The sequence below is a fragment of the Elgaria multicarinata genome, chromosome 11 (genome assembly GCF_023053635.1).
Source record: "Elgaria multicarinata webbii isolate HBS135686 ecotype San Diego chromosome 11, rElgMul1.1.pri, whole genome shotgun sequence".
Taxonomy (NCBI): domain Eukaryota; kingdom Metazoa; phylum Chordata; class Lepidosauria; order Squamata; family Anguidae; genus Elgaria; species Elgaria multicarinata.
Genome location: NC_086181.1, coordinates 29,794,439 through 29,808,988, shown reverse-complemented (window position 1 = coordinate 29,808,988; position 14,550 = coordinate 29,794,439). Strand labels below are relative to the sequence as shown.

Genomic DNA, 14,550 nt, shown 5'->3' with positions numbered 1-14,550 from the left:
CGCCAGGGTCCACATGAACGGCACCCCTTGGCAGTCAAAGAGACGGGTTTCCTCTTTTCCCCCCTCCTACACAGAGGCCTGGAATCCGTGTCTGTGCTGGCTTTCTCGGGTTACTGCTGTGAGCACTTCTCGGATAGCGGCTTTGGTTTCGCCATGGAGTACCAGGTATGAGGCTGGGGTAAGGCAGGGGCCAGGGAACTTTTTCCACTCCAGGGCTGGATTTATTCCTTTATTTATTGCATTTCGATACCGCCCAATAGCCGAAGCTGTCTGGGCGGTGTTCTGGGCCAAGGCTATCAGGGGCCGGGTGCTTATTGGTTCTGGGCCAAGCCTATCAGGGGCCGGGTGCTTATTGGTTCTGGGCCAAGCCTATCAGGGGCCAGGTGCTTATTGGTTCTGGGCCAAGCCTATCAGGGGCCAGATGCTTATTGGTTCTGGGCCAAGCCTATCAGGGGCGGGTGCTTATTGGTTCTGGGCCAAGCCTATCAGGGGTGCTTATTGGTTCTGGGCCAAGGCTATCAGTGGCCAGATGCTTATTGGTTCTGGGCCAAGCCTATCGGGGTGCTTATTGGTTCTGGGCCAAGGCTATCAGGGGTGCTTATTGGTTCTGGGCCAAGCCTATCAGGGGCCGGGTGCTTATTAGTTCTGGGCCAAGCCTATCAGGAGCCAGATGCTTATTTCATAATAGACATGTGTAGATATTGTGCTGTTAGAACAGCTGCCTAGAAAAGAAAGAGCCAGAGGCACTGAAGCCAAGATATCTCCGTATCGTAACACTTCAGCTTAAAAGCTTGTTCTTCGTTTTCTTTTCCTTTGTTTTATTCCTTTCCTTTCCTTTGCTTTTGCTGAAGGAGGCATCCTGCTTTTGTAGCTCCCCATGCCCAGCTTCACTGATTCAACATTTCTCCTTTTTGCCTGCACAACAGCAGCTGCAGGACATGGGGATCCGGCAGCCCCAGAGTGTGGCAGAGGAGCCTGAAAATCGAGCGAAGAATCGCTACAGCAATGTTCTGCCCTGTGAGTTTCATGTCCTTTCCCCTCGTTATTCGCGACCGACGCACGTAACCAAAAAAGAGGCTGCTTTAATTTTGAACATCTCACTGTGAACATCAGAACATCAGAAGAGCCCTGCTGGATCAGTCCCAGCACTCTGTTCACACAGTGGCCAACCAGCCATCAGCCAGGGAAGAACAAGCTGGAGACTGTGCAACAGCACCCTCCTACCCATGTTCCCCAGCAACTGGTGTATACAGACTTACTGCCTGCCTCTGATACTGGAGGTTGCTTTTAGCCACCAGGACTACTAGCCATTGGTAGCCTTCTCCTCCACTCATCAAGCGGGAGAAGCACTTTGTTCCAGGGATTCAACAAGGAGGAAATGCTTGAGTCACCTGACCGTTGGCCCAGAATTCCCTGTAGCTGGGTGGCTACAGGAAAGGCAGGCTTTGGCTGGAGGAGCAGAGCAGAGACCTCCATCCTCAGGATACGTTTCCGCTTATGCTCTGAAGCAGCAGCACTTGATGGAGACCCAGTCTAGTGGACAGCGGGTTGATATTGGACTGGAGAGCCTTGAGTTTGAATCCAGCCTTAGCCATGAAGCTCACAGGGCGGCCTTGGGCCTGTCACTGGCTCAGTTCAGTTCAGACAACACGTTAGTCAACGCAGTGGAAAACCCCACTCAACGGTTGAGTTTTTAGGGGTACTCCCCTCACAACATGTTCTAAATCCACCGTTGTGTAACTGTGGGCTACCGTGGAGTTCAGTAAAATCCATTGTGATGTTTGATTGACAGTTCCTCCACCCTCTCTCCTCCCTCGGTCCTCCTAATGGTATCCCATCAGCCATTGCTAGGGGGAAAAACAATCCCGGTGGCTCTCCTAGAGCGGCACTTGCTCCTTTCGCCGCTCTTGCCAAGGAACTCCGTAGCCAGTGGGAAAAGTCAACTCAATGCAACAGAAAACTCTACAGAGCCCCTCCACACAACATGCAAATTGTGCAGGAACTCTCCTCTGCACAGCGTGGATATCCAGCGTGGTGTGTTTTCCAATAAAACTCCACTGTGGGGTGGAGTTTTCCCTCCAGGCAACACATTTCTCAACGGTGGTGTAAAAACTCCACCGCGGAGTTCTAAAACCACCGTTGAGTAACATGTTGTCTGAACTGAGCCACTGCCTCTCTCCACACGTTCCAATGCTAGGTTTCAAGCGGGTGACGTCCTGCCATCCACCTCCCAAATACAGTTCCTCTTTGCAAGCTTTAGTTTTTGGAGAGGATCTGACTCCATCCTGCACATCTCACTGTAGAGAGGTATCTGCCAGTAAAATGGTTCCTAATGGTGTCGTAGAAATTGGGTTCTAGACTCCCTGGCTCTTTGGTTGGGCTGATCTTGAGAAGGCAATTGAAAATGAAAGGACCGTGCACCTCCGCATCTTTTCAGAGAAACTTATCTGGAATCTCCGGGCTCATCTATACCAAGCAAGATATTCCACTATGAAAGCAGTATGAAAATAGTATATAAAAGGCAGGGGCCACACTACTACTTTATAGTGGTACTGAAGTGCACTGACAACTGTTGGGGCCCATGACACATCTACAACAAGCAGGATATAACACTATGAAAGTGGCATGGAAGTGGTATATGGTATGTGTCAATGGGCCCCTACAGTTCTCAGTACACTTCAGTACTGCTAAAAAGCCGTAGTGTGGCTCCTGCCTTTTATATACTGCTTTCATACCACTTTCATAGTGGAATATCTGCTTGGTGTAGATGAACCCTCCCTTTCCTCATCACAGATACCCAGCCTCATTCTCCACAATGACTTAAAATGACTTTTTCTGGCAATGGGAAGAACTTTCTTGACACTTGGTAGGGCTGGATTTAGTCTTAGGGGTTGCCAGTCACTGACCCCAGCTGGCAACAAAGATGCTTTATTCCTCCCTACTTCCGTCACTATATCCGCATTTTGTGTGGTTTTACCTTTGCTTTTATTCAACTGATTCGGGAGGGGGGATCCTTTAAGTCTTGGTCTACCCTCCCCATGGGGAAAATGGATTCATCCACTGATTTATTTTCTTCTCCTCCAAAGTGCCCTTTTTAACCCTGTTTGGTTTCTTCTCTACAGATGACCACTCACGAGTCCAGCTCTCCCCCAGGCCTGGAGATCCCAGCTCAGATTACATCAACGCCAGCTATATGCCTGTGAGTCCCCCACCGACTGTAGAGGTGGCCAAATGAGCGATATTCAAAACCACTGGATTCTCAGAACCAGTGGTAGCTGGTGCCTCCAATATCGGCAGGACAGTGAATTCTCTCCGGGTTTCAATCAGAACTCTAAAGGAGCTATACAAGGTGCTTAGCTCCTTTAGAGTTCTGATCGAAACCCAGAGAGAATTCACCGCCCCACTGATATCGGCGCTGCTAAACCTTCACTGCTCCAAACACTCGACTCGTGCTTAATTCCCGTTCCCGTTTGCAATCGCTGCTTGCTCGGCGTGAACGGGAAAGCTGGGCAAATCAAGCAGTGATCGGATGGGCGCACGCTCGCGTATTTCGCCAGCAAAATCAAAATTCTCCTACACCCCGATGTCACTGCATGTTCAGATGTGGGTTTGGGTCCTCTTGATCCACCCTGGCTACAAATCCTGTGAATTACCTTGGCATGGAATTGGAATGGGATTTTAGTACAGCGTAGGCTCAGTCCTAGCTGTACAATGCAATCCGCTCTCCATCTTCGCCTCCAAACTTCACACTTCCAATTCGTGAGCAACAATTTTGCCCTAGGAAGGAGTCTTTGACTTTGCACCTCTTACTGCAGAGAGGTAGTTGTTACATTTTCACTTTGAATGGCTTGCTTTTAGGCAGTCAGTGTAGACTGTTTTATTTCAGCAAGGTTTGGTAGGTGAACATCCCTGAATTCGTTTCTGCTTATCTAAAAAAACACTTAAACTGCAACCCTGTTCACCCTTATTTGCTAGTAAGTGCTGTTGAATGCAACGGGCCTTACAGTCAAGTAAATCTGCATAGCATTGCACTGTTGGTATTAACACATTGGTATGATTGATATCTGTTTATTATTGCCTATTGTTTTAGTTTTTGATTATAAGCCACCTTGAATATTGTATAGAAATGTGAAGTATAAATGTTGGATGTTTCTTATATACAATTATTGATGTAATTATTATATACAATGTAAAAATCATACATTACATTATATTATATTACACATAGGGCCATGTTCAGAAGACACCTTAACCCATGGCTTTAACCACGGTGGTTAAGCCAGAAAGCCAGGCGGTGTTCAGAAGACACCTTAAACCACGACTTTAACCACGGTGAATAAGGCTTTTTGCCTTATGGTTTAAGGTGTCTTCTGAACATGGCCTGGCTTTCTGGCTTAACCACCATGGTTAAAGCCATGGGTTAAGGCGGGCCTGTTCAGACAACAGGCTAAATCATGCTTCTTAACCACAAAATGGTTAATGGAAGTCATCAAGGTTAATGCATTCCATTAACCATTTTGTGGTTAAGCAGCATGGTTTAGCATGTTGTCTGAACTGGGCCATTAATATAGGCAAAGGTTATGCCAGGCTAGACTAGATCTGTTCTGTTGGATTTCGTCTAAAGCTGAGCTTTCCCCTTCCAGGGCTACGAGAGGGAAAAGGAGTTCATAGCTGCCCAAGGCCCTCTGCCTGGGACAGTATATGACTTCTGGCGCATGATATGGGAGCAGCAGGTCGTGACCTTGGTCATGCTCACCAACTGCATAGAGAATGGACGGGTAAGGATTGCCCCCGTTTGGCTTGGGATCAAGAAAACACTGGAACACTGACCTATCTCTTTGGGGGCTGCCCATTCTGTATTGTCTACTTTTGGTTTTCATTTTCCAAAAAGAAGTGATTTCAGGGGGATGGAAATGTCTTCCCCCCAAATAGTTAGACTACATGTTGTTGGATCCTGTTGTTTTCCTTGGCTGCTGCTTCTTTCTGAATTAGTCACATGGGTAAGCCCACCTCTTCAGCGATGATACTGAGTAGCCAATCAGATTTGGCTAAGGGATGACCTCAGTTACAGTCTTCCCCCACTAAGGTGGACAACTTAGATCGAAGACAGAGAACCGATGGCGTCTGGGCGCAATACAGCCCAGTAAGGCTTTGGAACCGGCCCACCAGCTCTCCTCCAAGGGCTGCATTCCCTCCTCAGTCCTGCCATGATGTGAGCCCTTGATGCCACTGAGACGGACGCCCTGTCCCAGAACTCATGGGCGTCCCCCTTCAAAGTCTCCTTCAGCGGGGCTCCTCTCACCCACCACAGCTTTGATGTCCTCGAGAGGGAGAGAAACGGGCAAGCAAAGGCACGTGCAAGCTCAGAGGTCCAACCCCAGAGGGCAGTGGCTGAAGTGGCCTTTGGAAAGATGCTCTAGTCACCCTACTCCGTGGTCAGACCTCCAAAGTCACACCTCCGCCTGCCTCTCTCTTGCCACCAGAGGTTCAGCGCCTTGTCCTTTCATTCTGATATCCAAAACACACCTGCTTCTGGGCCAATGCGCACAGGGCGTTGTGTATGGTGACCATATGAAAAGGAGGACAGGGCTCCTGTATCTTTAACAGTTGCATAGAAAAGGAAATTTCAGCAGGAGTAATTTGTATATATGAAGAACCTGGTGAAATTTCCTCTTCATCACCACAGTTAAAGCTGTAGGTGCCCTTCCCTCTTTTAAATCTGGTCACTCTAGTATAGCTCCTGCATCTTTAACTGTTGTGATGAAGAGGGAATTTCACCAGGTTTTCCATATATACAAATGAGACCTGCTGAAATTCCCTTTTGTATGCAACTGTTAAAGATACAGGAGCCCTGTCCTCCTTTTCATATGGTCACCCTAGCGTTGTGGCAAGGGTGTATGGAGATATTTCAGCCGAGGGAAGCTGGTGAGAAAGTGCCCAACGTCTTAGTCTGTGCTTTGCAGGAACGGGGGAGTATGGAGCTGCCTTCACGGCGCTGGCTGCACGGTTGCGGCAAGTTGTCCTCATGAGGGGAGGCAATGCGGGCTTTCCGGCGGCCATTAGACTCACCAGCCGTGCCCCCTCCTCCTCCCACGGCTTCTGGCAATCAATAGGAGTTTGCTTTCCAGCCGGAAACACCCCCAGAGTGGCTCTGAGCAAGAACAGGCCGGCAGAAGAGCCAGGCTGACCTCGCTCTGGCTGGAAAAGTCGGGTAAAGTCCCCGACTTTTCAGCCGCACGTCTTTGCCTCTTGGTCCCGGGATGGCTTTGAATTGCGGCTGCATCATATAATCAACTCAGAATGGATTCGGAGCCACCCCGGGGAAAAGACGACGTCAAGACAGCTCCGTGTGTGTGTGTGTGTGTGTGTGTGTGAGAGAGAGAGAGAGAGAGAGAGAAAACGAAATAATGAATGGGTGATGAATGACTCAGGTGTGTGTTTGTATGCCAATATGTGTGTGAAGTGATGGTTGCAGTTGTGGGGGTTGTACGTGAGAGAGAGAATGAATGGTTGATGAAGGGGAGAAAGAGAGTGAGAGAGAAAGGGGTGGTAGAAAGAGAGAAAAGGGGTTCCTGCCCACTCTGTGCCTCATTCCCACCGATTTTGAGCTTTGGCTCCTCCCAGTGCTGGCTCTGGCTCCACCCACTACTGGTAAGTGACCTCCAACCATTTTCATTTGGAGTTCCATAGCTGGGGGGCTGCCACCACTGAGAAGACTCTGCCATATGTGTTAGTCCCACGGGCCACATTCCTTGAGGACACCTCAAGCAAAACTTCCTCGGCCGATCTTAAATCCCAGGGAAGTCAGTAATGGGGACGGTGATCCTTCAAGTGGTAGCCATCCACTAAACATCTTGCTTCCCTTTCCACAAATCTTCCTCTGATCAGGTGAAATGTGAACGCTATTGGCCCCTGGACTACATCCCTTGCACCTATGGTGACATTACCGTATCCGTCGTCACAGAAACCATCCTCTCCGACTGGACCATCCGGGACTTCAGCATCAAGCGGGTGTGTGGGGATCAGGGTACCCTCTCCATTTGCTCCCCCCCCCAAAAAGCATTTGCATGTGATAACAACGGCCACAACATGTTTTTCATGCGACCCTCCCTCCACTTGAGCATGGCAACTATGGCTCTTGTCCATTTTTCTTTGTTTTTAATACAAATTGCCATTCCCGCTAATAGTGAACTCCGGTGACAACGTGCCGACAGAATTGGAGCCAAAAAGGGACCACTGAGAAATGACAGAGAAATATCGGCATGCTTGGGTGAACCCCCCAAGGCATGCGGAAACACAAAACATTTTTTTTTAATGCACAAACAGAAGGCAACAAACTAAAAAACCAAAAAAGACTACGTATGTATGGTCAGTGGGCTCCAGCAACCACATAAGGTTGAATGTCACTTGAAAAAGAAAACTGGGCCCTTTATGGCTTATGTTATCCTATAGGAGAGGGGGAGCTGGAATCCTGAACAGCAGCACTCCCAGGGGCTGCTGGGATCTGTGGACAGCTGCCTCGTCTGGTGAGCCACGGAACTGCAGGTGGCAGCTTGTCAGCGAACTTCACCCTCAGGCCCCAGGCTGACTCCGCCCACCCAGACTAACCATTGGCTCCTCCAGGACAGGAAGGAGCACAAAAGGACTTCCTGTTTCAGCTGAGTCTTACTTAAGCAACTGCTGAGATCTGGCACTGTCCCGTATCCGTGGCTTAGCTTTGGTCTAGACTTCTGGTTTGCTCCTCCTTCCCGTAGTGACATTGGGTCCCAACCATTGGCTTACCTCTCAGCACCTGGTTCCTGGCTCCTGGTTCACCTCAGACTGCTGCCCACAACCCACCCATGGCAGTGGGGGAGGGTATGCTGCAACATTTTGTTGCAGGTCCTCGCTCATTCCCTCTAATACTGAATTTGAGTGGTTGGGTTTGGAAGAGAAACAGGGCCACCCAAAAATGAAAGAATGTTTTCTGTAAACTTGGGGGACCCCTCCAGGCACGCAGAAGTACAGATGTTTGTTGCTGTTGTTATCCTCCAAAATGTCTAGACAAGGACCTGTGAGCTTTCAAGATTAACAGACAGGGCCGGATTAAGACATGCTGAGGCCCTAAGCCATGTCAAGATTCAGAGACCCCATGCCGTAAAAAATAAAGAGGAAAAAGTATATTACATTATAAGAGAAAGGGTCATAAAAGGGTACCACCAAGCATTAGGGGGTACTTGTAGTTAAGCAGTGTTAGCCTTCTCTGAAGATATGTGTACAAGCATTAATAAAGTAAGTTGATTTGAACTTCTTTAAAACTGGCTTTAGTTTGCGCTTGTTGCCTCCAATACTAAATGCTGCATTGCCACGCTTTCTCTCTATAAGGCAACTCTACTGTAAGTCATACCAGGCTTTCCAACATATGTAAACCAAAGTGGTAGAATCATAGAATCATAGAATAGCAGAGTTGGAAGGGGCCTACAAGGCCATTGAGTCCAACCCCCTGCTCAATGCAGGAATCCACCCTAAAGCATCCCCGACAGATGCTTGTCCAGCTGCCTCTTGAAGGCCTCTAGTGTGGGAGAGCCCACAACCTCCCTAGGTCACTGATTCCATTGTCGCACTGCTCTAACAGTCAGGAAGTTTTTCCTGATGTCCAGCTGGAATCTGGCTTCCTTTAACTTGAGTCCATTATTCCGTGTCTTAGTTTTCTTACATCCTAAACTAAGGATCAACTAAAACTAAGTGTCAACTTAGTTTTCTTACATCCTAGTTATCTCCAACATTTAGAGGCCCTCATAATATGAGGCCCTGAGCCATGGCTTACTGGGCTTGTTTCTAAATGTGACACTGCTTACAGACTGTTGAGGTGGGGACAAGTGAGATGGGTTACACCTCCCCTTTTATTGGTCTGAAGGGAGTGTCTAAATGGTGTGTGTCCCCCATCAGGTGAACGTATCCGAGACCCGTCTCGCAAGGCACTACCACTACACATCATGGCCTGACCACGGTGTGCCCCATGTCACGAGCACCATCCTTCACTTCCGAGACCTGGTGAGGGAGCACATAGAGCAGCACAACGGCAGCGGTCCGACTCTAGTACACTGCAGGTAAACCCATCCGGAGTGGAAGGGATTGGAGCAGAGAGGGGTCAATGGGAGGAGAAACCCAGGAGTTTTCGGACTGAAATTGGGGCGGGGCCACAGCTCCGTGCTGGAGATCTTGGAGAGTCACTCCCAGTCAAAGTAGACATTACTGGCCCAGATGGACAAGTTTTCTGACCTGGCATAAGTCAGCTTTCTGCCTATGTCGCTATTAATGGAGCCAGGACTGCTGGGTGTTCTGCTAGAGAAGTGTGCCTTGTGTGAACAGCCTGGGCCTTGGGGTCCTTGAACTAAACAGCCTGAAGGACAGCCTGCTCCTATGTGAGCCTGCCCAATCAAGGAGCAGGACCGGGCAAAGCTGGTAATAGGCCCAGGCCAGATGGGAAATGTAGGCCCCATTTCAAACAGCTCATTAAGTATTTTTTAATCAGTTCTAAATACATATGAACTAGAACGATTTATTGAAAAGGTAATGACAAGCACTTTTATTCAAGATGTATATAAGACATCACTTCTTCACATTCAGAAATGCTTTACATGCTTTTGTCTCATCTCTGCTGGAGATGGGGGTGGGTGAAGACACCTTGGCTTTTTGGCTGTCTCAAAATGGAGTCAGTACTGCTCACTCACAGGAGAGCTACTTTGTAACAAATCTTTACCAAAGGGTCCCCTTTTGTCTCTACCAGTAGGCCCCCTCAAAATCATAGGCCCATGCCAACTGGCCCCACTGCCCCCCCCCTCTGCCCAGCCCTGTCAAGGAGATCTTCCTCCGAGGCCCTCTCGGAGTGCCCTCACCTTCTGAGGGTGAAACAGGTGGCAACACGGAGCAGGGCCCTCGCAGTTGTGGCACCTCTGCTTTGGAACTCCATACGCCCAGTTAATTTGTCAGATGCCCCCCCCTAGCAGCCGGATACCCCTTTTCATTCTCTGTAGCGATTAATGACATCTGATTTTATGGTTGGTGCTCAATGAGTCTTTTGACTGTTTCATGCAGTTTACTTCTGTTCTAAATATTGCTCTGGAATGTCACAGCCTTATTATTTTGAAGTGCTGGGAGCTGCCTCAGGAATCTTGGACTGAAAGGCAGGATGGAAAGATTTTAATTAATAAGTGTGTGTTTGTGTGTGTTTAATAACAAATACAACCCACTTTTTTTTAAAAAAAGATGTTTTAGGCGAGATTTAAGCTGCAGGCATTAGCTGAGTGTGTTTTGTATTAAAACGGGTTGGATCCAGACTTAAATCATTGAAATCTGTGGGAACTAGTCATGACTAACATAAGTATCAATGATTTCAACGGGTCTAAGCGTGGATCCAACCCATTGTGTCTCTGTCCTAATTTTCCTGGCTGGAAGATCTCAGCTGATGCTGTCAGCATCCAACAAGAAATGGGTGAATTTATCAATTCTGGTTTCTCATTTTTCCTGTCTTAAGTTCAGTGCATGCCAAACATTTGGTGTGTGGGGTTTTTTTCTGGTTTTTCCCCTGTTTTTCCCCCCATTTTTTTTTATGCACCCCAAACTTTGTGGATTTCTTTTAATCCTATGCATTTTTGTGCACGTATCTCCTAGTACATGCATTTGTAGTGCAATTTTGCCTAATATACACATTTTCTGCACGCCTTTGTCGAAATCTAATGCATTTTTGTCTGTTAACTTCACGAACGCACACATTTTTGTGCACACTTTCCCCTGAAGTACGTATCTTGGGGATTGGAGAACTCCATTGCGAAATTCAGAGAATTACAAATTTCGGAGGCTCACCGGTGGTTTCAGTTCACCTGACCATCCTTCTCCTTCACTCCCTCACCTTTCCAGCGCTGGCGTGGGCCGGACAGGGACGTTCATTGCCCTCGATTCCTTGCTGCGCCAGGCCTGGGACAAGGGAGAGATTGGTGGCTTTTCATTTGTCCAGAGGCTGAGGGCAAACCGCCCACTCATGATTCAGAATGAGGTGAGAGACCCTAAATATTTTGTGCATTGAGCAGATCTGTGCTATAGACATTAATATGCCTACCAGAGGGACCGTTCTCCCAAAGCCTCTTCACTGTCATATAAGAAGAGCCCTGATGGATCAGACCAAATCCTCTTGTCCACACACTTTTTCCCCACACTGACCAACCAGGTGCCTCTGAGAAGGGCACGAGTCCATTGCCCTGTCCTGCATGGGCTGCAACAGACTCTGAGCAAAGGGAAAAATGAAGAAGCAAGGTAATGAAACAGGCAAAATTCAAAGCACAAGCAGGCTGTCGTATATGTGGGATCTAGCTAAGGCAGGAGTGATTGAGACAGCAGGCAGAGGTCAAAACACAGTTAGGAAGTCACATCTGTTGCACAGTCCAGATGCAGAGTCAAGAAGGAGTCCAAGGGTCAGTAGCATGGAGCATCAATCCCAGAACAAGGTCTGGGAGGCAAGGTAGAAGACACAGGAGCTGGAAGAACGGCATTGTTTCCAACATTGGCTAGGCAGATAATGAAAGCTTTTAACACCAAAGCCTGCTGAGCCCCACCCAGGGCTCAGCTGCAGTACATTAGAGCTCTCTGGTCAAAGCCCTACTTGTAATGACTCACTTTCTCCTGCTTTGCAGTTGGGCACTTCTTACAGGAGCCCTATTGATTTGTGTCTCCTATGAGAGGCAACAACGATGTCAGTGACTGGTGGTGGTGGGTCGCTCAGCCTCTGCTTCTGAAGCAGAGCTCCCTTCTTCCTGTGGGGATGGACCTATGGTCCTCTTCCCTGAGGGCCCAGGCTCCCCCAAGTCTCCTTGATAGAGATGGTTCAACAGCATCATCCATCTCTGGTTGCTCTAGCTTCTCAGGTGAGGAGGGGGAGTCTTTTAGCAGAGGTATGACATGCCATCCCTGCCTCTGGTTCCTCAGCATTTCCCCTCTGAACTGGAAGGGTTCAATTTCTGGTGTGGAATCCTCTCTCTCTCTCTCGGGAAGCTCAGCTGGAGCCTATTTTGACATTATTTTGGACATCAGCACTATTTCAGCACCAGGCGAATCCATTTTTCTTTTCTCAGGCCTTTGAACCATTTGGTCTCTTCGATTTTGGCTCAGTTTGTCATGTTTTCCTTCTGCTCCAGTTGGTTTCTCTTTGGTTTATTTTGGTATATTTTGGGGAAATGTTTTTTTTTTTTAATTTTTCTCATGGTGTTTTGGGATTTCTATTAAAGGATGAGGTACCATTCTCTAAATCAGGAGTGTTGGACCTTCTTCAGCCTGAGAGTGAAATTCTATTTCAGAGAAGCTCTTGTGGGCCGTATTCCGGTGGTGGGCAGAAAGCAAAAGGGGGTGGGGCCAAAATGCCCCCAATGCCAGGATGTTTTAGCTCTTACTGCCAGTAAGAGGCATTTCAACTTTTTAGAATGGGAAAGAACTGGGCAAAAGCCAGGATACCACCAAATGATTGGTGGTTGGTGGAAAGGGGGTGTGGCCAGAGAAAGGGGGTAGGGTGACCAACTGTCAGGATTTCCCCGGATTTGTCCTGGTTTTTGTTCTTTCCATGGTGTCAGGGGGGATTTTCTATAATTTTCAATAATGTCCTGGAATGACACACCTTCCTCTTTAAGGCTGCCATTAGCATGGCAGGAGGGATTGACATGCTTTCTTGAGGCACATCATTCCCCCACCCCGAGCTCCAATTGAGGTCTTAAAGGGGAAAGTGGGTCATTCGTGGACATTATAGAAAAGGCCCCAATTGGAGTGGATGGTGGTGGTGCAGAATGAAATCCTTTCCCCTCCTCCACTCCAATCGGGTTCTTTAAGGTGGCGGGGGAATAACGTACTTTCTGCAGGACTCAGAAAGCTGCTTCCCCACACGCACACTAGGTGTCCTCTTTTTTGGTTTCCCAAATAAAAGGGGGTGAATCCTGGAGGGACAGATTGGAACCCCAGCCAGGCCAGATTTGGCCTACAGGCCTGAAGTAGACGCATCATAAGTATCATAGAATCATAGAATAGCAGAGTTGGAAGGGGCCTACAAGGCCATCGAATCCATCGAATTCCTGCTCAATGCAGGAATCCACCCTAAAGCATCCCTGACAGATGGTTGTCCAGCTGCCTCTTGAAAGCCTCTAGTGTGGGAGAGCCCACAACCTCCCTAGGTAACTGATTCCACCGTCGCACTGCTCTAACAGTTAGGAAGTAGTAGCTGTTTGATAGACTTTGGCCCTTTCTACACCTAAGGATTATCCCAGGCAAATGGAAGAGTCATCCTTGCCTGCTCCCGGGATCCCCTGGGTGTCATTTGCATGCACAGGGATGATCCCGGGGGGAAAAGGCAGGTGTAGAAACAACCTTAGCCTCCAGCAGACGCTCCACGAATTTGTCTCATCGCCTCGTAAAGACCTTCTAAGCTAATGATCCACCACATCATGTGGTCCTGAATTTTGCAAATGAATGATTTGTTGAGATAATTATTTATCACGTATGAATTAATTCTCCCACCTATTGTATCAGCTCCTGGTCCTGCCAGTGCCTTACGTGGCCCCTGCAACGATCAATTTCTCCTTCAGATCTTGTTCTGCTTCTCTACTTTTGGACTACAACTCCCAGGATTCCTGGCCATTGGCCACGCTGGCTGGGGCTTACGGGGAATTCAAGTTCAAAACATCCAATATCTCTGTCTCCGCAGTCTCAGTACATCTTCCTGCATCGGTGCCTCCTGGACGGAATCCAGCCTGCAATACAGAACGACAGCGAAGAGGCGGAATACACTGCTGTGTACGAAAACACCTTGGCTCTCCAGGACTGCGAGGTGACGCGCATGTGAGGCTCCTCGTCATCGGCTTGGCAGGAGCCGAGGAGATCCACACCCCAAGCGTTCCGAAGCCACCACACTCCAACTTTGCGGCACAGTCCCTTTCCCTAGGGAGGGAAGTTTCTAGAGGAACTCCTTTGGCATTCCTCCCCCAGTCCACTGTTGGTGCGCTCTTTCCTTTATTTTTTATTTTATTTTTTTATTTAAGGATTTTTATGCCGCCATTCAGCCAAAAAAGGCTCTCACGGCGGCTTACAAAAGTATTTCTTGACAGTCCCTGCCCACAGGCTTACAATCTAAAAGACATGACACAAAAGGAAAGGGGATTGGGAGGGAGGAGGAGGAGGAGGGGGGAAAGGAAAGCAAATTCAGGCACGACAATCTTAGTTGCAAAGTTCAGCAGTTACAGTTGACAGCAGGAGGGAGGGGGCTCTCAGCTGGAGCTGGACCCAGGCACGGTGGAGAGGTGCCTGGCTGCTGCTTCCTCCCTCACTGGTGGCCTCTGCAGAGACAGTTGGTAGCAGGAGGGAGGGGGCTCTCAGTTGGAGCTGGACCCAGGCACGATGGAGAGGTGCCTGGCTGCTGCTTCCTCCCTCACTGGTGGCCTCTGCAGAGACAGTTGACAGCAGGAGGGAGGGGGCTCTCAGCTGGAGCTGGACCCAGGCACGATGGAGAGGTGCCTGGCTGCTGCTTCCTCCCTCACT

The 14,550-nt window shown here is 48.7% G+C and overlaps 1 protein-coding gene across 1 annotated transcript in view; it reads left to right on the top strand.

Annotated features, from left to right (window-relative positions):
- Positions 1-13,858, top strand: part of PTPRH (protein tyrosine phosphatase receptor type H) — a 32,617-nt gene extending 18,759 nt beyond the window's left edge. Inside the window, exons 11-18 of the mRNA XM_063136882.1 lie at positions 75-165; positions 927-1,017; positions 3,123-3,199; positions 4,644-4,778; positions 6,889-7,011; positions 8,929-9,089; positions 10,900-11,035; positions 13,721-13,858. Of these exons, the coding sequence (XP_062992952.1) occupies positions 75-165; positions 927-1,017; positions 3,123-3,199; positions 4,644-4,778; positions 6,889-7,011; positions 8,929-9,089; positions 10,900-11,035; positions 13,721-13,858 (952 nt within the window). The remainder of the gene's footprint in view (positions 1-74; positions 166-926; positions 1,018-3,122; positions 3,200-4,643; positions 4,779-6,888; positions 7,012-8,928; positions 9,090-10,899; positions 11,036-13,720) is intronic.
- The last annotated feature ends 692 nt before the right edge of the window (positions 13,859-14,550 follow it).